At 38.4% G+C, this 23,652-nt stretch overlaps 3 protein-coding genes across 3 annotated transcripts in view; 1 reads left to right on the forward strand and 2 right to left on the reverse strand.

Moving 5' to 3' along the window:
• Window positions 1-1,097: 1,097 nt before the first annotated feature.
• On the reverse strand, window positions 1,098-2,138 carry LOC121374791 (dynein heavy chain-like). Its single transcript, XM_041501902.1, has one exon. It carries the CDS (start codon window positions 2,136-2,138, stop codon window positions 1,098-1,100), a length of 1,041 nt encoding a protein of 346 aa, XP_041357836.1.
• A 338-nt stretch (window positions 2,139-2,476) lies between these two features.
• On the forward strand, window positions 2,477-2,977 carry LOC121374792. The gene has a single exon (XM_041501903.1). It carries the CDS (start codon window positions 2,477-2,479, stop codon window positions 2,975-2,977), a length of 501 nt encoding a protein of 166 aa, XP_041357837.1.
• A 5,814-nt stretch (window positions 2,978-8,791) lies between these two features.
• The window catches only part of LOC121375791, a 34,728-nt gene continuing 19,867 nt past the window's right edge, over window positions 8,792-23,652 (reverse strand). Inside the window, exon 2 of the mRNA XM_041503436.1 lies at window positions 8,792-9,657. Within this exon, the coding sequence (XP_041359370.1) occupies window positions 8,816-9,601 (786 nt within the window). The 5' untranslated portion in view covers window positions 9,602-9,657 and the 3' untranslated portion in view covers window positions 8,792-8,815. The remainder of the gene's footprint in view (window positions 9,658-23,652) is intronic.

Genomic DNA, 23,652 nt, shown 5'->3' on the forward strand with positions numbered 1-23,652 from the left:
CTGGAGGTGCAGTAAAAAAACAAAAACAAATATCTTCTCCAATAATACATAAAGTTCACTTTTAAACTAAAAGGGCACAACTAATTCCTTGAAAATTATTTAATTTCTTTTTTCATTACCGTTCATCGGTTTATATCTCTTTCTTTCCAGATCGTCTATGTCCTGTCTGTGAAAAAGTGCACATTCATGCTAGTCGATCAGTTTGGGATCGACCCCCGTCGGTGGGCCCATTAGCCTATTTCTCGTTCCAGCCAGTGCACCACGACTGGTATATCAAAGGCCGTGGTATGTGCTATCATGTCTGTGTGATGGTGCATATCAAAGACCCTGTGCTAATGGAAAACGAAGCGGGTTTCCTCTCTAATACTATATGTGAAGATTACCAAATGGTTGACATCCAATAGCTCATGATTAATAAATCAACGTGTTCTAGTGATGTCGTTAAACAAAAGAAACTTTTGTTGTTGTTCAGTACAGCTTATAAAAAAATAACGACGTTATTAATCATTCATAATTATGAACTCTTAACGGAATGTTACAGTTACCGATGCAGAACTGTTCTTGTTTTGAAAAATCAATATCGGCGTCATTTCCAAGCCCTCAGTGTGACTACTCAATTGATTATTTTTAACAGAAAAACTTCTTTTGTCATCTGTTACTGCCACCGGTTTAACAGTCCGTGTAACAAATACAAATGCACTTTGCAAATTATCCTATTGAATACCAATTATTATATTTTAGTGTCCACTGACATGTCACGTGTATTGCTTAGCGCACATGAGGCACACATTGTGGGTCTCACAATAGGAGGTTCTGCGTCGTTTGCGAGGAAAAGGGCGTTTGGATTTGACTTCTGTACGTGTAAACAGGATCCACAAGACCTGGACGGCACAAATAACCGCATCGTCACTTTTCAAATCGTTTTAACGCAGGTGTGTTTTGAGTTTAGAGAAGCGATAAAAAGCTGATGGCATTAGTTCAGGAGAGTAATGTGCATGAGGAAGTATATCAAAGTCACATTCTGTAGCTGTAGACACAGGCAATTGTAAATACTTCGTGTGCACAGGTGCATTGTTCCTATGCAGACGCCTTCCTGCTCAGACCTTTCCGACGTATAAAACCATTCCCATGTCGATGGTATACACGGTGTATAAAACCATTCCCATGTCAATGATATACACGGTGTATAAAACCATTCCCATGTTGATGATATACACGGTATATAAAACCATTCCCATGTCGATGGTATACACGGTATATAAAACCATTCCCATGTCGATGATATACACGGTGTATAAAACCATTCCCATGTTGATGATATACACGGCGTATAAAATTATTCCCATGTCGATGATATACACGGTATATAAAACCATTCCCATGTCGATGATATACACGGTATATAAAACCATTCCCATGTTGATGATATACACGGTGTATAAAATTATTCCCATGTCGATGATATACACGTTGTATAAAACCATTCCCATGTCGATGATATACGCGGTATATAAAACTATTCTCATGTTGAAGATATACACGGTGTATAAAACCATTCCCATGTTGACGATATACACGTTGTATAAAACCATTCCCATGTCGATGATATACACGGTATATAAAACCATTCCCATGTCGATGATATACACGGTATATAAAACCATTCCCATGTCGGTGATATACACGGTGTATAAAACCATTCCCATGTCGATGATATACACGTTGTATAAAACCATTCCCATGTCGATGATATACACGGTATATAAAACTATTCTCATGTTGAAGATATACACGGTGTATAAAACCATTCCCATGTTGACGATATACACGGTGTATAAACATATTCCCATGTCAATGATATACACGTTGTATAAAACCATTCCCATGTCGATGATATACACGTTGTATAAAACCATTCCCATGTCGATGATATACACGATGTATAAAACCATTCCCATGTCGATGATATACACGATGTATAAAACCATTCCCATGTCGATGATATACACGATGTATAAAACCATTCCCATGTTGACGATATACACGGTATATAAAACCATTCCCATGTCGATGATATACACGGTATATAAAACCATTCCCATGTCGATGATATACACGGTGTATAAAACCATTCCCATGTTGACGATATACACGGTATATAAACACATTCCCATGTCGATGATATACATGGTGTATAAAACAATTCCCATATCGATGATATACACGTTATATAAAACCATTCCCATGTCGATGATATACACGTTGTATAAAACCATTCCCATGTCGATGATACATGGTGTATAAAACCATTCCCATGTCGATGATATACACGTTGTATAAAACCATTCCCATGTCGATGATATACACGTTGTATAAACACATTCCCATGTCGATGATATACACGTTGTATTAAACCATTCCCATGTCGATGATATACACGTTGTATAAAACCATTCCCATGTCGATGATATACACGATGTATAAAACCATTCCCATGTTGACGACATATACGGTGTATAAAACCATTCCCATGTTGACGATATACACGGTGTATAAACACATTCTCATATCGACGATATACACGTTGTATAAAACCATTCCCATGTCGATTATATACACGGTGTATAAACACATTCCCATGTCGATGATATACACGTTGTATAAAACCACTCCCATATCGATGATATACACGGTGTATAAACACATTCCCATGTCGATGATATACACGTTGTATAAAACCATTCCCATGTCGATGATATACACGTTGTATAAACACATTCCCATGTTGACGATATACACGTTGTATAAAACCATTCCCATGTCGACGATATACACGTTGTATAAAACCATTCCCATGTCGATGATATACACGTTGTATAAACACATTCCCATGTTGACGATATACACGTTGTATAAAACCATTCCCAAGTCGATGATATACACGTTGTATAAACACATTCCCATGTCGACACGTTGAGAGAGCGTGTAATATGGTTTGTGTGTAATATATATTTATGTGTGTATAATATATGTAAATAATAGTTTCGGCAGCACGCGTGTATGCACCGTGTGACGCCCGTCACTATTGTTTGTAAAGGTTAAATCCACACTGAACGTGCTCATATTACTGATATACCTATCGTGATAATAGAAACCGACGACGAATTGTAACATTTGCCAAATCGGCACTGCAGACAATTTGTTTGTTTCTGGTGTGGAGATGAGAGTGGGAGTGGGGTCGGTGGTCGAAACCCCCTGCTCAAAGCAAATTAAACAAATATCCAGGGTAGTATGACTGGAATCCCCTAGAAAGTTCGCTCGCCACAGTCTAGAACCACTCCTGCATAAATTCCTGCACGCATGCCTGCATTAATTTGTGCTTCATAAATGTACAAGGAGGGGGGGGGGGGGGGGGGGGGTGTCGGGGGTCAACGCCTCCTAGTGCTAGAGCAAATCCTCGTATTCAGGTAAAAACTGATGGAGACGTTCAATTAAAATGAACTGGCCTGAAACCTTTTCACAATAAATTATCATCTTCTTCTCATATATTATATATATCATACTACACTGAATATTCAATCCCATAAGAGTCTGTTTCTATTTATATTATTTTATTTTGTTTTACAACTAATGGATTTTCAATCGCAAATAATTCGCTTTCATTCGTGATGCACGATTCAAAACAAGCTCGTTGCAATGTAAACGACATCATGTAAACATGTTTAATATTATCTGTATGTTGCCGCGAGGAAATGTTTTTTTTCTTTTCTTTTCTTTTCTTGAAAAATAAAACTGGATTGACTGCTAGTATTCAAAATGCTTAGAACATAACAAAACAAAAAATGTATCCGAAGCTGTGCTTTTAACATGACATATACCAATACCAGTTCTCAACACGACGTATTGGACAGTATACTGTGCGTACGTTGATGTACACAAACCAATAAGTTACGGTATACATTACATATATTCAGTAATAGTCGGGCAGCCAAGATACTCATTATGAATTTATAATCTGTACAACGTTGTGAGTTTCTTTTGTTTCTGTGGTGTTTCTTTTTGGTGTTATTGGTTTTTGTTATTTTTTTGCTATTTTGTGTTATTTTTAATTAATTATTATTTTTTTTTTTTCGTTTTGTTGATTTTTATTCCCAAGACAAAACAAACGAAATATAAAATAAAATAAAGAATAAGCTTACTGACACTTTTTCATCATTGGGCAGTTTTCTAATTTGTAGTAATTCAATATGGACACCACTCAACAACAGAAGATAGTATTCTTTTTGTTATTGTTATCTCCACCTCAGGATGGAAATGTGTACGAATATAAAATCTTTTTTTTAAATATTTGAAACCCATTAAGACAACATTGGTTATATATCATATGCTATTGTTTATGATCATCCCACAGTTCTTTTAAAAGTTTATATGTCTAAACGGTCACATAATGCATGTCATATAATTCAGCATTTGGATTAAAAATGAACAACACTGTTAGCTTCATAAAATAGATTTATTTTTAAATGAAATTGAAGATGCAGTGCATAAGAAGAACGAGCTCTATGTCATACGTACACTGGTTTGTCGACGTCATTCTTACACACGTGATCGTTACGATTCTAGAAATGATCACATCGGTGGGTTTATTAGGTCTGTTAGAATCTTTTTACCGGCCTCGCTGATAGTAGTGTCGTGGTTAAACCATCGGACATAAGATAGGTACTGGGTTCGCAGCCCAGTGCCGGTTCCCACCCAATGCGAGTGTTAACGACTCAATAGGTAGGTGTAAGGCCACTACACTCTCTCACTAACTACTAACAAACCAAGCACTAACCCACTGTCCTGGACAGGCAGCTAAAATTGATGAGGTGTATGCCCAGGACAGCGTGCTTGAACCGTAACCACACCATCTTCTCTCTCACTAACAACTAATCATCTGTCCTGGACAGACAGCCCAGATATCTGATGTGTGTCCCCAGGAAACCGAATTTGGGCCTTGATTGGATATAAACACGAAAATAAGTTGAAATGAAAAAGGAACCATTTTAAAATACAAATAAAGAATGAATGAAGGAAATTCAAATGGTTTATTTAACGACGCACTCAACACATTTTATTTTCGGTTATATGGCGTCGGACATATGGTTAAGGACCACACCGATATTGAGGGAGGTAACCCGCTGTCGCCACTTCATGGGCTACTATTTTCGATTACCAGCACCATCCCATAGACAGGATAGCACATACCACGGCCTTTGATGTACCAGTCGTTTGATTGATTGATTTCAACTTATTTTCGTGCTTATATCCAATTAAGGTTCAAGCACGCTGTCCTGGGCACACACCTCAGCTATCTGGGCTGCCTGTCCAGGACAGTGGGTTAGTTGTTAGTTGGTTAGTCGTTAGTGAGAGAGAAGAGGGTGTAGTGGCCTTACACCTACCCACTGAACCCTTAAGAGCTCGCTCTGGGTTGGAGCCGGTACCGGGCTGCGAACCCTGTACCTACCAGCCTGTAGTCCGATGGCTTAACCACTGCGCCACCGAGGCCGTACCAGTCGTGGTGCACTGGCTGGAGCGAGAAATAGCCTAATGGGCCCACTGACAGGGATCGATCCCAAATCGACCGGGCATCAAGCGTGCGCTTTACCACTGGGCTACGTCTTGCCCCCTAAAAAAAACAAAGATAGAAAAGTCAAATTTATGATTTAACAGCATGGTGCAGACATTAAAGCCGCACGCCCTAGTTCCATCCAGCGAAAATAAATTATAATTTGGTTAATCTACAAACCTGTAACACACTTAGATCACGTTTTTATCAAATGGAGTGAAAAAGCAGGTTTTATATCGATAAATACCATGAGAATCCCCATGTCCCAATTGCTTGAAATAATTTTGAAAGTTAGTATTCTGATGTCACCGGTAGATGTCGCTCGAAGCTCAACAATGCCTACGTCACGACAAATTTCACAGAGTGCGCACAGACTTGGGGTGCGTTCCTTTCACCTCTCCTGGACATGTTCCAACTGTTCTGTCCTGGTTGTATCCCCTCTCCAGATATCGTAAGACTTTATGGGTTTTTAACGTTTTGTATTGAGACACTTACTTGTCTGAACTTTATTGTTACTGAAAATGTTCACGAACTGTGAAGAAAAATCTCACAAATGAATAACAAGCAAACGACAACAAATCGGATGTTGATTGCGCGAACCGTGTACGAGAAAACAAACCGAACCAAAATGATAACGGTCACGTGGTATACCAACGTCTGTGACGTTTACACATGAAGATTCCCTCTAAAAATAGATTGGACCTCGCTTGCTTAACGGTTTTTTCTCGAGTGCGCGCGGCTTTTTAAGAAATACAAAAAATGCATTTCGTGGTTTTACAAACATCAGGATTACCAGGATTACCAAAAAGAACTTCAGGTGAATGGAAATGTGTATTGTAAATAATAAAATGTAAGTAAAGTGCAATTTTATTTGTGAAAAAATGGGTTTAATAGCGAAAAACAACGCCGTAATGGTTAACAACTAGCCGTAACTAGGGCGTGTCCCTTTAAAGATGACTTTTTTTTCTGTTTTTAATTTTCTGTTTTTGTTGGTTTAGTTTAGTTGGTTTTTGTTTATTTTGTTTATTTTGTTTTCTTTATTTTTTGTGATTTATTTTTCTTTATTTAGTTTTGTTACTGTTGTTTTTAACACTCTCCCAAATCATCTACATGTGATCATTTCCAGATAACCCCCTGTCATAAAATATTAAATATAAATTTTTAAGAAACCCGTAAAATACTACTTGTCAAACAGTATCTGTAGCACAAAAATGTTATTATAAACATTGGCATGAATATGAACATGAACATGAACGGTTTAAAAATGCAATAAAATCCTTAGCTTTTATGATTACAAAAACAAATCTACGTTCAAACTGAAAAGTGAAAAGCATATTAGATTTAAAAGTGCGCTGCATTAATATAAACTATACAACTAGCTAAAAGGTAAATCTAAAATAATTGTGTTGATTTAGACGAATGAATATATAAACAGTGACTTCGCCAACGGTTATATACAAAGTTGTAATCTTTTATTATATAAAAGTAAGATTCATTTTAATATTATAAAATTGTGTCATTATGTATTAAAAATATTTTACCCAAGAAAGTATTTAATTTTGTTTTCAATTATTTTGTTGTATTAATCAGACTTTCGTTGAACGTTGAGTAAACTTGCATTCGTGACGGGGTATATCCCCCACCGGAACACCCCTCTGAATCCGCCCATGAGGCTACATTAAACCATGTAAGTACCTTTTTCTTATAAGAACCTGCATAAACTGACAATATTCTTAATGCAACAAATGTATTATTTAAAAACTTACAAACAAATTTATAAAGTTTAAAATAAAATATACATCGTAGCAACAAACTATTTCAAGGATTAACAATAAACGTCATGGTTTAACAAAATCGTATTCGATTCAATACATAATGTCGTAACATAATTCACTCCTAACAGTTAAATGGATCTTTAATATTTTTATGTGTACAGGAATAATGTGTTGATTATTTCCTGTTTCCCAGCCTGAGAAATGTTTTTCCCAAGGGAGGCATTATTTAGCAGGGAGCGTAAGTAACTTAAACCGGCAGTTGACATGCTTTGAAAATGGTTTGTAAGGGATGTAATCCGTATGGTTTCAATAATAAAGGAAGTAATGCATTTAAATCAAGTCGTACCTCTTTGATCCATTAAAATAAATAGATGTTTATAGTTTTATTTTAGACGTATAAATATCATTCCGAAGTTTTATTCAAATTTTTTAAATTTCATATACACGTACATTTGTTTTGTGTGTGAATAATATATATGATTATGTTAAGCACATAGAGAACCTGTTTATGTGTTCAGTGTTTACAGTTTGCAGTTACACGTGGTTAGTTTGTATAGGTATTGATTCAGTTTCTACTACATTCCCGAGTTTGCTGCATTGTAAGATGTTTCCGACTAATAAAATATTTCTACGATTAAACTTGCATATTGAATATATTTTCATGTTTAGAATATCAGTGTCTGTATATTCAATGTGTTTCAGGTTGTCTTAATATTTGTAAAAAGCCCATACTGGATTTGTCTTCAAATAATTTCGTACGTACGAAAAAATCATATTTTAGGAAATAAACTGAAATTTAACCGTGTACAAATATTAGAACAATCAGAAACACGTTTAATATACAGCCACTACTATTTCATGTAGAAAAATATATTTGATATGTAATTACAATTGTTAAAAAGTCTCTGTTAGTCGATAACATCTTAACAAGTGCAGCAAAGTCAGGAATGTCCCTTTAATGTTGCCATTTTGCATTGCAGTAAAATTCCAGTTTGCATAGATTAAACATATAAGATATCACATGAAACAGCAGTTACCATGGGAACTATACACATGTGAAAAAAGGTAGGCTAACTCAGATCTATAGGTTTCTAATTTCTATCCAAACATACGATAAAACTCGTTTTAAACGAGCTGTACGAGCGAGATGAATCAAATTATTGTGTTCTAAGTTAATGTTGAACAATGTATCTAGAAAATTACATAATTAATTTGTTTGGATATACAATTATGTTCTAGTGGTTTTAATTTTTTTTAGAATGATAGCCGTGTCACACTCAATAGTGTGGTAGACAGTGGCAAAATATTAACATGAATATTTCGTTGTACAGCTTATCGTAAAAATGTGTGACTCAATAAACAATAATAATGAAGAAAACCAAATTGTTTAAAGTCATAAAAACAAACATATTTTTCAAGCTATTAATTCCAATCAAACATTGGTAACAATACATCTTCCCTGAGTAAAGACTGGAGATCTTTCACTGTTCTCATCCGAATCACTCAAATCTGCAAATCTGATGTCAGAAACTGAATCACAATCATCAACACTGGTTTCCATGCTTTCGTGTTTCGCTGTATCACCTTGAGTATTTGGTACGTCAAGTCCTTCTCGTCTTTCACTATCAAATATCTTTGCCACAACCGAAGAAATGTGTTCTCCCGTGGGAGTTATCTGAAACACACTACTCTGCTGTCTGAGAATTGGTTTTCGTGGTTTCCCCACATTGTCAAAACATTCTAGCTCACCGAGACTCCTCGGCCTGGAAGCACTGGCCTGAGACACAGCTTGTTGTGGATTGTCCTCGATTACACAGGCCTCGCTGTTCTCTTCATTGTCCTCTTCAACAATCACTTCAGTTTGCAGTTTCTTTTTTATCTGTTCCTCGCGGGCCATCTTAATATCCTCGATCTGTTGCAGCCTCACGGCTATTAAATGAACCTTTTCCATTTTGTGCAAGTTGAAAGGGTCGCGTTTCATCTGTAGGAATTCGTCAAAACATTTATCTTCTTCTATCTCTTCCTTCTCTCGCTTTAAGTAGGTGATGATGCCGACGATGATTCCCAGAGAGTAGAACAACAGAGTGACGACGATGTAAAGAAGGGCATTCAGGTCGTCTTTGCTGACCGACTCTTCCGCACTTCCGGTAGAGTTGAAAGATTCAGTGGTGACATCTATCGATGGGCATGGTAGTATCCGGAAGTCGGTTGGTGGCATGATCTGCCCGTGGAAGCCGTTGGTCTCGAGCGTTTCAAGCTGTTGCCATCGTTTTCCTGCAAACACATACAACACATGTTCAGTGACAATCATTGGCGTAGTCAGATTTTATGCTGAAAGGCCACCTACTTTGGAGGGGAGGGGGACACACGATTTTTTTTACGCGCGTTATGAAGCGACAGACAAATATAAAAAGGTGGTGGGGAAAAGGTTTGATTGGTGGGGGTATGGCCCCACATCCCTCTATCTACACCAGTGGTGATAGTGTCTTAGTTAACATACAATCTACTAGACATAAGCCAACAAATATCATTGCGAAGTGCGACATCGGGTAAGTATACAGAATGCAGTGCATATCTAAAGTGGAGAAGCGATCGGAACGATTGGAAACCGTTAAAAAGGCCTTGTATATTATAGCACTGACAACAGACCAATATGGTGAAACTGTTCCACTAGTAGCTAAAGACTATATTGTAAGAACAATATAAAAATTCCACTTGTGGTTGTGAAGATAAACGTTTGAAAGCTATCAACTCGAAGTGAATAGAACACTTTGTTTAACGACAACTCTGTAGTGTCAGACTCTGGTATGGTACAATTTAAGTTCGTAAACTAGATGTCCTAAAATGCTATTTCCTGCATTCTACGAGTAAAATTCATCTCTACCTTAAGATTTACTACCAATAATATTTTTGATTCAGAATTATTGCTTGTAAATACCTTTACATCGATAATTTTCGAGCTCCCTGATAAAAATAATTGCACATATAAATCAATAATACACACAATACAGGAAGAAACCCGTCAATTTAACTGGAACATAATTGAAAGGGGGTGCTGTCGGGTTTCTTCCTGTAGTGTGTTTTAGTGATTAATATGTGAAATGTTTGTTTATTACGGAGCTCGAAAATTATCAATGTAACGGTATTTAACGTCAAACAAAGGATTGTTGTTGTATTTGAGCGTAAATCTTTGACTACCGTTTGGTAGGCAGCGCTTCCGCAGAATTTATATACATTGGTCTCTGACGGTAAGAGAGCGTTGATAACTGTCCAAATGTCCGTCTAGCTCTATTACCGTCAGAATACTCGGGCTAACGGTGAGAGAGAGCGTTGATAACTGTCCAAATGTCCGTTGAGCTCTCTTACCGTCAGAGTACTCGGACTAACGGTAAGAGAGTGTTGATAACTGTCCAAATGTCCGTTGAGCTCTCTTACCGTCTGAGTACTCGGGCTAACGGTGAGAGAGAGTGTTGATAAATGTCCAAATGTCCGTTGAGCTCTCTTACCGTCAGAGTACTCGGGCTAACGGTAAGAGAGCGTTGATAACTGTCCAAATGTCCGTTGAGCTCTCTTACCGTCAGAGTACTCGGACTAACGGTAGGAGAGCGTTGATAACTGTCCAAATGTCCGTTGAGACCTCTTACCGTCAGAGTACTCGGGCTAACGGTAAGAGAGCGTTGATAACTGTCCAAATGTCCGTCTAGCTCTCTTACCGTCAGAGTACTCGGGCTAACGGTAAGAGAGTGTTGATAACTGTCCAAATGTCCGTTGAGCTCTCTTACCGTCAGAGTACTCGGGCTAACGGTGAGAGAGAGTGTTGATAACTGTCCAAATGTCCGTTGAACTCTCTTACCGTCTGAGTACTCGAGCTAACGGTAAGAGAGTGTTGATAACTGTCCAAATGTCCGTTGAGCTCTCTTACCGTCAGAGTACTCGGACTAACGGTAGGAGAGCGTTGATAACTGTCCAAATGTCCGTTGAGACCTCTTACCGTCAGAGTACTCGGGCTAACGGTAGGAGAGCGTTGGCAACTGTCCAAATGTCCGTTTAGCTCTCTTACCGTCAGAATACTCGGGCTAACGGTAGGAGAGCGTTGTTAACTGTCCAAATGTATGTCTACTCTCTTACCGTCAGAGTACTCGGGCTAACGGTAAGAGAGCGTTGGTAACTAGTTCTCTTATTGTCGTTATACTCTGGCTTCTAACACCGTTGTATTTATGGAATTGATGTTTGTATGCAGTATTTAGCATGATTTCTGTCCGACAGTCGACTGAACCTGAGCGCCAATAGATCCTTGCGAAGTGCGGTATCAGGTAAGTAAAAACAAAGCTATCGGCACTACAAATCAAAATAGGACTTCAGGAAAAATTGAGATTAGCAACAGTGAACCGTTCAACAATCACTGGGTAGGTAACGCTTATGGGTAAATCGAATACTTCTATCATTCGATATATACGCTCGGGGGGTACGTGGGTTATGGAACGCGTTATATTTGCATTGGAAAAAAATCATTTTCCCTCGGGACAGGACACCAAAATGGACGGTCTTAGCTTTGATATACCATTCACAGGCCACTAGTTAGAACGGGAAATAACCCAAGGGATTCACAAAAGTGATCGACCACACAGACCATTGGGAAGGCACACTGGTATTGTACTACACGCCTCTCCTGTAATGACTAGGGCCTGATGCGCTGTTTCTCGTTCCAATCTGTGCTCCACAATTGGTATAACAAAGGCCGTGGTATGTATCATCCTGTCTGTAGGATGATGCATTTAAACGATCCCTTGCTGTTAATAAAAAATAGTAGCCCAAGGAGTTTCAGCAGCGGATTTCCTCTCATTTTTGTGGTCTGACGTCATATAACCATAATTAAAATGTGCTGAGTGCGTCATTAAATAAAACATTCCTTCCTTCCTTCCTTCCTTCCTTCCTTTCTTTCTTTCTTAGAATGACTACTGAACGATGTCTGTCGAAATGATGCAATACTATTCACTTTCATCTGCTTCCTTACCTAATAACATTTCCTACTTTTACAAATTGCTGTGGAACGCCATTTTCTACAACGAAAAGAACTGCCGTATGAGACATTATAGCTATAATATCTTCTGCTTTATCTCCAAGAGAAAGGAAACACCCTTTAGATCAAAAGACAACCAAGACTTTGCGTGTTGAAATATTGCGCAAAACATGCAGTACAAATGAAAACACCCACTGTTTAAACAACGCGAATTGACCTTTAAATTATTTATATTAGGCAACTAAAGGGATCACTTCTCTGGCAACAGATGTGGGGAATCTCAAAAACACCGGGTCAATATCCACGGCATATGTCTTCATCTTCTAATTCGTTCTACTCAACACTTTTCTCGAGAGATTTGAATGAAGTCTGCGACGGCTAGGAACCCGAAATGCATAAAACATTAATGAAATATTCTTCAGTCGCGAAATCTAGACAGAGATTTTGACACTGCGAGTCCTTACATTTGTCTTAAAGCGACTTCTCAATTAAACAAGCACGATACACATCACCCCCACTTTTGCTCAGCAGCAAATTATTAACACTGTTGATGAAGGCCAAAATAGTGATCTTTAAAGCTGCATTTTATGGTATATCTTTTTAATGTTCAAGCATTTAGAATCGACGTTTATTTTCTTGCTGTGACGGGCCATTTTTTTATATTTCCTTTAAGATCTTCATTTGAAATCTAGGTCATGCCTTCTTTTATTGAACTTGTGTCAAACAACGGCGTATCGTCACAATGGTGTGTGACTGCAAACGTAGCACTGGCTCCAACGCAGAGTGAGTTTAACGACTCCGTGGAGAGATGTAAATCCACTACACTGACTTTTCTCTTACTAGCCACCTGCTGCAAAGGCTATAAATCAGTAACCCCACCCACCCACCCCCCCCCCCCCATTTGCCATAGGATCATAGCATGGATCGGGGTTTTTTTTGGGTGGGGGGGGGGGGGTGTGTGTGTGTTATTCCCCGTTTAAACTAGTATGTTATAACTGAATAACGCCATCGTATGTATTTTTGCATAAAAGATCCGTGCGAAATGCTGAATCGGGTGCATCTAAATACAAAGAAGGCGGTCAGCAATACAAATGAAAAGAGAAGCAATAAGGACGACTGAATGCTGTTGCCTTACGTAATATACAAAGAAAAAAGAAAGAAATGTTTTATTTAACGACGCACTCAACACATTTTATCTACGGTTATATGACGTCAGACATATGGTTAAGGACCACACAGATATGAGAGAGGAAACCCGCTGTCGCCACTTCATAGACTACTCGTTTCGATTAGCAGCAAGGGATCTTCTATATGCACCATTCCACAGACAGGGTAGTACATACCACGGCTTTTGATATACCAGTCGTGGTGCACTGGCTGGAACGAGAAATAGCTCAATGGGCCCACCGACGGGGATCGATCCCAAACCGACCACGCATCAGGCGGGCGCTTTACGACAGGGTTACGTCCCGCCCCTATAATACAAAGATGGCGGCGGTCAGCAGTGCCAATGAAAAGAGGAGAAGCAATAAGGACGACCGAACACTGTTACCTTACGTATTATATTATAGGTTTTAAATATCAGATATTGTTTCTCAGTTTGTCGGAATATATGAATAAGCACATTGAATATGTGGTTATACTAGTTTCAAGAACTGTCGCAAATCATTAAATATCAAGACAATTGGAAGTACGTCAAGAAATAAAGCTAATCAGGCGTGTTAGATATAATTTACACAGCTAGTCATGCATACAGTCAGTTTATCACTTACTCCATTGTCACGGGGATCCTATAATACCCGTAACTGAATGAAACACGATTGTCCAAATATCTCTCCTAACTGTATATCTATTAGATCTCTCTGTAATAGGCAGTTATCCCCGCTGGCTCGTCTAGGTATGATCAGAGATAAGATCTTATATAAGTATATATTATTATAGCACGTTTAGTTCACTAGAAAACACAACAAAAACACAATACACTTTGGAATCTGTATTAATCTACGCTGACAAATGTACTGCCGCAGTAGTTAATTAACAACAACAAATAATAACAACACAGAACTGATCACTTAGTTAGTTAATCTCTAGGTGTCTAGTTTACACAATATGCTAATCACCTCACCGTGACACAACACCCACACGTGTGATAATTGAGAACGCTTCCAGGAGAACTTAATTAATAAAGGAATTACAACTCTATTCCTAACTCGTTAATTTTTAATTAACCCTTACTACTCATTCAGTAACATGTGATAATTGAGAAACGCTACCAGGAGAACTTAATTAATAAAGGAATTACAACTCTATTCCTAACTGGTTAATTTTTAATTAACCCTTACTACTCATTCAGTAACGTGTGATAATTGAGAAACGCTTCCAGGAGAACTTAATTAATAAAGGAATTACAACTCTATTCCTAACTGGTTAATTTTTAATTAACCCTAACTACTCATTCAATAACCTTGTAATACAGACTTAATACTGGTTCCTATCACAATAAAGACAATAACCTACAGTTTACCTAGGTCCTCTAGGATGACTGGCTAAGCTTTTTATATATATATATATATATATATATATATATATATATATATATCAGAACGGTGAGCCTACAATATACTGCGTCAGATGACCGGCAGCACCGTCTAAATAATATTGGTATAATACAGTATTAAAATATTTAAAGTCACATCAATCACATCAAGGTTATACACAGAGCAGAAATAAAATAATTTACCAGTCCGGACGGACAGCGATCCCTGGAAGCCTTCCTATGTTTCTCCTCGATATTTCTAAAACCCTAGCTATTTATTTTAAAAAACCGAATATCGCCTGGGGGTACAAGGCGGTACCTCACGTATCAAGTGAATTTCCACAGCTACCAAGACGGCATATCTTTCTCTGATCGTCAGACTTAATGACGCCTAGTCGCCAATTCACGGTTGTAAAAACCGCACTCGCGGAGGTATTACGTAACTACTGGCCACCTGACCTCCACACCTAGACTAAGTGCATATTGGGATGCACGGTCGCGCGAAGGTATAACGTAACAAGGTGCCCACCAGGGCTAAGTGCATTTAGAACTGCACACGGCCCTCTAAAACAATTGATATCGCCACAGGCGAAAAAAATTAAGAGCATGTACCGTCACACACCCCCACCTCAAAAAGAATATTTCCTCTACTCTAGGAATAGGGAAATATACTACATTAAAACAAAATGTGCGTTAACCGACGCATCCGGGCATTTATAACACATGTAATAATAAGGTGACTACCATTAATCACACTGAGTCTCTGAGTCCCTGGTATACAAAATAAAATATATAAAAACAAAACAGAAATCAAGAATGTCAACACATTATCATAACGTTCAACTTCGGGACAGGGCATCAGCGATTACATTGGATGTGCCCTTGATATGTTCAATGGTCATTGGGTATTCTTGCAGAAGAAGACTCCACCTCAAAACTCTCTGGTTGGTGGCTTTCATTCTGTGAATGAAAGTAAGCGGATTATGATCAGTAAAGACCACCACTTGATGCACTGCCGATTTCACGTAGATCTGAAAATGCTTTAGAGCTTGTACCATGGCCAAAGCTTCCTTCTCTATAGTGGAATAGTTCACCTGGTGTTTGTCAAACTTTTTGGAGAAGAAACGTACAGGGTGGTCCAGTCCATTTTCGTCTTCCTGGAACAGCACAGCTCCAGCTCCCACGTCACTGGCATCCACAGCTAGCTTGAACGGCACTCGGTAGTCTGGTGCTGCCATCACGGGAGACGAGGGGCGCATCTGCTTGAGACGGTTGAATGACTTCTCGCATTCACCTGACCACTGGAACTTCGTTTCTTTCTTTTTCAGTGTCGCGCGTTTTCCAGGTTTTCTCCGATAGGCATGCTGTCGAATCGGTGTAGCGTTGGGTTCCAAGCGCACATCTTGGCTTAAGGTATTGGTAACAGTTGGAAGGTCCTGACAAATGGAAACATTGTCTTGTATCAGCGTAGTCAATTTTTCTCGCTGGGGGTTCAAGTCTGCTAGAATCTGGCTCTTGGTTAATTTGATCTCTGCAGTCTTGACGTCATCACAGGAAATTGAGTGACTCTCAATTTGGACCGGTAGTACTGGAACTATCGACAGTCTGTCAAAATAACCTTTTAGCAAATAGATGTGACAATACCTACTTTTCCTAACCCTATCAGGAGTGTTTATCACATAACCTGTTTCATTAACCCGTTTGTGCACAACATAGGGCCCGAAATACCTGTTCTGCAATGAACCCCGTTTAATGGAAAGGTACAGCAGCACCTTATCCCCTGGTTTAAATTCCCGACTCCTAGTCTTCCTAGTCTTCCTATCAAACACTGATTTTATTTTGCTCTGAGTTTGGCTCAGTTGCTTCCTAGCCTTCCTATCAAACACTGATTTTAGTTTGCTCTGAGCATGGCTCAGTTGCTTCCTAGCCTTCCTATCTCTAACTCTCTTATTCATTAATACTCCCTTGTCCATATCATAACCTGACATCTGATCCTCCGTCTCACCCTCTGTTAACAATGTAGTGCGAGCTGCCAACAATTCTGGATCAGCCCCCTGCTCTAGAATTAACTATTGTCTATTACAATGTAAATCCCCTCAATCAAACACAACTGGTTCAATTCCCCTCTGCGGGAGATCAACAGGTTCCACCACATTTAATTCCTCAGTTGACTTATCTACCATTTTACTGATAACCTCATCCACTCCAATTTCATGGCTCACACACGTATTAGACAAATCACAAATATCCTCTGGGTCTCGTGTTACCCCAATGGCCATAGCCCTAGTCTTTACACACGCAGGATATCTAATCTCATCAACCTCACTCTCTTCTATTGGTAAAGTGCTGTCTTTAATTAACAATTGGTCACATTTCGGCTGACAACACTGACTAGTCAAATCATTACCCAACAAAACTCCTATGTTTTCAACAGGCAAGTCCTTTACAACACCCGTAATGACTGGTCCCGTCACAAACTTCGAACACAAGAAAACGTTATGTAACCGGACAACCATATTTTCTCCAGTAACCGAGGTTAAGGCCAAACTACGTCCTGTATCTGAATTCTTAATACCAGCTAAACACTCTGACGTGATCAGCGACTGACTACAACCAGTATCTCGATAGATTGATATTGCCTTAGGACTCAATTCTTGTTTCACATCACAAACCATACCAGTGGACACATACGGGTTTACTTTCTCTGCCATGGGACTAACCATTAACTCTCTCGCTAACGGAGCTGACCTCACTAAACCGACCACTTGCGCATTATCGAGTTTCCTTTTAAAACAGTCCCCGACAAGATGGTTATCCTTTTTACAGTAACTGCAATGTGGACGAAAAGTTCGTGCATTGGCTGATAATGCAGGTTTATCCTACTTTGCCCACCAGGTGCATTCCTTGCCTGACTAGCTGACCAACTAGATGACTCTCCCCGATAGTTACTTTCCCTGGAAAAACCTGGCTGAAATTTCTTCTTATCACCCTGTTGTAAAGAGCTATCCTGTACTGCCTGAGCTTTGTGTATTAACACGTAGTCATCTGCCACTATGCCTGCCTCCTCTATCTTTTTGACATCACGATCCTCTAAATGAATACGTAAGCTAACTGGTAATCCATTTTTAATGTCCTGTAAGATCAACAACTCCCGTAACTCGGTATATGACTCTACCTGATGAGACACCACCCATTTATCAAACAACCCTGCCTTCTTAGCCACAAACTCACTATAAGACTGACCCTGCGTTTTTCTCAACTCGCTATACCGTAAACGGTAATCCTCAGGTCGTAATTCATACGCCCTCAACACTGCCGCCTTAACTAGGTCGTACTGACTTGCTCGCTCATCACTCATTGAATTATAAGCTACACTAGCCTTCCCCTTAAACTTAGACACGGCTAACAATGCCCACTTAGACTGCGGCCAATTTAGCTGCTTAGCGGCCCGTTCAAAAAGGTGGAAGAACATATCTACCTCCTGGTCATCAAATACAGGCACTGATTTATAAGCCTCCGACATGTTAAACCCATTTCCTACTTCTCGTCTGACTTCTTCAGTATTCAACTTTAACTCATGTTCCACTTTTAATTTTTCTAACTGGAATTCTCTATCCCTCTCTTCTTTCTCTCTATCCCTATCTTCTCTCTCTCTCTCTCTCTCTCTCTCTCTCTCTCTCTCTCTCTCTCTCTCTCTCTCTCTCTCTCTCTCTCTCTCTCTCTCTCTCTCTCTCTCTCTCTCTCTCTCTCTCTCTTCCCTATCTCTATCTTCTCTATCTCTAGCTCTATCTTCTCTATCCCTTTCTTCTCTCTCTCTCTCTCTCTCTCTCTCTCTCTCTCTCTCTCTCTCTCTCTCTCTCTCTCTCTCTATCTCTCTCTTCTCTCTCTCTATCTAATGCACGTTCTTCTCTTTCGTACTCAAGCTTTTTAAAAGCTAATTGTTGTTCCACACTTAACTCATTTATCTCTATCTCTGGAACAATCTCACTGTCTTCCATAACAGGCCTATCACTAAAAACGTCCTGGATAATAATTGTCTTTATATCACCTAAGGTTTTAGCTGATGTTAAATCAATTTCTCTCTCACCCGCGATTTCAACTAATTCGGCCTTACGTGCTCGCTTAATCTCCACTACACTGAGCGTAGGCCTATCCAGCAAATTCTTATCTTTGTTTAGATATGACGCACTTATTATTAATTAATTTTCTAGTGAACAACGTTGCTACTTCTAGTTATTTGTAAAAATAATTTATAAAGCCCCCATTTACAAACAATACTTTTTTAAATATGCATGTCCCGTTTCAGATCCGGGACGAGCGCCCCAATTTTCACTCCTGTCACGGGGATCCTATAATACCCGTAACTGAATGAAACACGATTGTCCAAATATCTTTCCTAACTGTATATCTATTAGATCTCTCTGTAATAGGCAGTTATCCCCGCTGGCTCGTCTAGGTATGATCAGAGATAAGATCTTATATAAGTATATATTATTATAGCACGTTTAGTTCACTAGAAAACACAACAAAAACACAATACACTTTGGAATCTGTATTAATCTACGCTGACAAATGTACTGCCGCAGTAGTTAATTAACAACAACAAATAATAACAACCCAGAACTGATCATTTAGTTAGTTAATCTCTAGGTGTCTAGTTTACTTCACCGTGACACAACACCCACACGTGTGATAATTGAGAACGCTTCCAGGAGAACTTAATTAATAAAGGAATTACAACTCTATTCCTAACTGGTTAATTTTTAATTAACCCTTACTACACATTCAGTAACGTGTGATAATTGAGAAACGCTTCCAGGAGAACTTAATTAATAAAGGAATTACAACTCTATTCCTAACTGGTTAATTTTTAATTAACCCTAACTACTCATTCAATAACCTTGTAATACAGACTTAATACTGGTACCTATCACAATAAAGACAATAACCTACAATAATATTGGTATAATACAGTATTAAAATATTTAAAGTCACATCAATCACATCAAGGTTATACACAGAGCAGAAATAAAATAATTTACCAGTCCGGACGGACAGCGATCCCTGGAAGCCTTCCTATGTTTCTCCCCAATATCTCTAAAACCCTAGCTATTTATTTAAAAAAACCGAATATCGCCTGGGGGTACAAGGCGGTACCTCATGTATCAAGTGAATTTCCACAGCTACCAAGACGGCATATCTTTCTCTGATCGTCAGACTTAATGACGCCTAGTCGCCAATTCACGGTTGTAAAAACCGCACTCGCGGAGGTATTACGTAACTACTGGCCACCTGGCCTCCACATCTAGACTAAGTGCATATTGGGATGCACAAACCGCACTCGCGGAGGTATTACGTAACTACTGGCCACCTGGCCTCCACATCTAGACTAAGTGCATATTGGGATGCACGGTCGCGCGAAGGTATTACGTAACAAGGTGCCCATCTGGGCTAAGTGCATTTGGAACTGCACACGGCCCTCTAAAACAATTAATATCGCCACAGGCGAAAAAAATTAAGAGCATGTACCGTCACATCCATTTGATATACATGTGCGACATTTTCATATATAAAATTTTATTTTTACATTATTGTGTATGCTAATAAAATACATTATGTTTAATGTGTATCTGAAACCTTTCTATGGCGGCTGTTGTAGAAATAACAGGGGTGGAATCAAAGATATGTCTTTGGGGATGCACTCCTAGAGCTCTCGAATGACGACAATTACTCTAGGATATAATTAAGTTATAATGAATCTACCAAAAACTGTCAGACAATTACTTGTTTTTAGAGTTGCAGCCACTCCCAAGAAAAATTGTAGATCCGTTTTGAATAATCAAGTGGGAGGGAAGATGCATGTCTATTAAAACTATACTTCACCGAAGGAGGGAGAGGCTTCGGTGGTTGACACAGTGCTTAAAGCGCAGTTTCCTTTTATAAAATATATTTTCAAGGATAGCATGACCCGACCCCTCTGGAAACTTCGCTCGTCAAAGTGTTGACCCTCAACCCCGCATAATAGCCTGCACACGTGCCAACAAACCCCATTCTGCAATGTTATTTACTAAGGCAATATTGTTTTTCAACGTCAAAAAATATTGTCAAATGCCTTATTGCAAGAAAACTAAATCTTTGCCATGTTTTGCCACGCCATAAATTTTTGTATAACATGGATTGTAATGTATACCAATTTTTTCAAAATATGTCAACTTACGAAAACTGGATGGTTTATTCTTAACGGTAAAATGCTTTCGAAAAATTACTCGAGATTATAGATGACGCCAAATTAGAATCTAACATTTAAAGGAAAAGTTCTGAGTTTGCTTCCACTGTAAGATGTTTCCGAATAACACTGCCTTTTTGATAACGAAAATTACATTTTAAATGAAGAAAATGAAAAAAAAAAAAAAAAAGTGTAAATTATACATAATTGTAGGTGCCTAAAGGATTCTGCATGTCGGAAGCATCTTACAATGGCTGCAAATTCAGGCCAGAGAGCACCAGCTCGTGTTGCTGTTATGCATGTGAGAGTATACCATTTATACAGTTGTTATTAGTTAGTACTAAATATTACAAGTAACTTCAAACCAATGGGTTATTTATATACTACTGAGGTCAACTTGTAATTATCAAACAAAGATGTCAAAAGTCGTATCAGAATTTTGTATTATTTTATTTTATAAGGAACTATTTCCTACACCGGCCTATATTACGCTGCTACAGCAAGTAACGACACGACAAACGGTGGTGTGTACCTTTAACTGATAAACACAACGCCATTGTTGCATATTAAAGCATGAGTAAACAACAGATGCTTAGGTGGTCTTGTTTTCATTTGGAAAATTACCTGAAAATACCACAGTTGACATTGCTGCATATCGGTTTCCTTCTATTGATTTGTACATGATAAATATTGCATGATAGTCGCCTGGCACACACCATTTGGGTGTGCTAATCACATTACGCGAACCCACGGACGTGTGTGAACTGCCGAGCGGATAAAGCTTGGCCTCTCATCCATTACTTTTCCAATAGTTTGCAATCCGCTGGCATTTTCTAGCAAACGCGCGCATGCTCACTTTAGTCACTTTGGTCAATGAACTTTAAAGACAAAGACGGAATCCAGAATTAAAAAAAAAAATCAATCATCCGCTTCCAAATAGGAAAGTTAAACAGATTAATAAGCAAATATTAAACGGTATTTACAAACCTCGATTTTCAATGGCTGTTCAAATAGCTAGATGGCCATCATCAGATACATGTGGTCATGTACACTGAGAAATATAGTCAATTTAATTAATTTCCTATTCCAATTTAATGGCCATCGTATGTATACATGTAAATAAATCGATTTTCAGTATCAGACGCAGATCCAGGGGTTATGTGTTGGGGTGGGTGGATTACATTCGCTCTTCACAGTTCGAATGTGTTTAACTAATGTATATGCAAATACATGTATTAAATAGGAGCATATCTTGATTGCTAAATCTTGGGAAAATAATTGTAAAGTGTACTTTGAACTACTATATACAATGTACCAATATATAAATTCTTTCTCACCCCAAGTAATTAAAGTTAAAATTTGTTTTGTTTAACGACACCACTAGAGCACATTGATTTATTAATCATCAGCTATTAGATATCATTTAGCAATTCTGACATAATCTTAGAGAGGAAACCCGCTACGTTTTTCTATTAGTAGCAAGAATCATTCTATATGCACCATTCCACAGACATGATAGCACATACCACGGCCTTTAATATACTAGTCGTGGTGCACTGACTGGTTCGAGAAATGCAAGTAGCTCAACGGGTCTACATACGGCGATCGACCCTAGACGTATCAGACGCGCGCTTTACAACTGGGCTAGGTCTCGCGCGTCCTAGTAATTAAAGTGCTAATCCATCACCTATGGTGGTTTTCATCGACACTGCAACCAAAGCTTTACCAGTAAATACTGTATACTTTGATTTACATCTTTAATGGTTTAATTTTGCAAAAACTGTATTCTGTATTTTACTTAAAATAGCCATTTTTGCTTTTTCCTCAATTTAAATTTGTAATTGCTACAGTACTCCAAACTGAATATTAAAACAAATTGAGAGAAAGAAACCCTTCTATAAATTATTAAATTGTGTCGTCTACTATTATAATTGTTGATGGGTATAAGATAAAGTTATATTTTTAAGAAAGTAGTTGATTAGTGTGCAACTAAAGAACTGAAAAGCGGGCCGCTCTCATAGCCTTCTTTATAACATGGATTGTAATGTATACCAATTTTCAAACTGAAATTTCTTTTCTTTACATTACTCTCATCAGCAAATAAACACAGATACTTGTATTCTTGTGCAAAATAAAATTATTGTGTTGCAAAACAGGATATTAATATATATATATATATATTTATTATAAATGTAATATTTTATAACCGTTTGTAAAATATGGAGAGAGGCATTCATATAGGGCATGCCTGTTGATCAGCCCTATTGTAGTATATACGGTTACAGCAAATATTGTTTAAACCAAAAAGTATATTCACTTTTGTCCATTCATCTGGCAGCTAGTACAAACGCTGGAAGAAGAACCCGACATATCTGTCACTAACAAAACAGTTTGTTTTATTAAACAACACCACTAGAGAACATTGGATTTCAAACATTTGGTAATTGTGACTCGTAGTCTTCAAAGGAAGCCCGCTACTTTTTCTAT

Source organism: Gigantopelta aegis, chromosome 6 (genome assembly GCF_016097555.1).
Source record: "Gigantopelta aegis isolate Gae_Host chromosome 6, Gae_host_genome, whole genome shotgun sequence".
Lineage (NCBI taxonomy): Eukaryota > Metazoa > Mollusca > Gastropoda > Neomphalida > Peltospiridae > Gigantopelta > Gigantopelta aegis.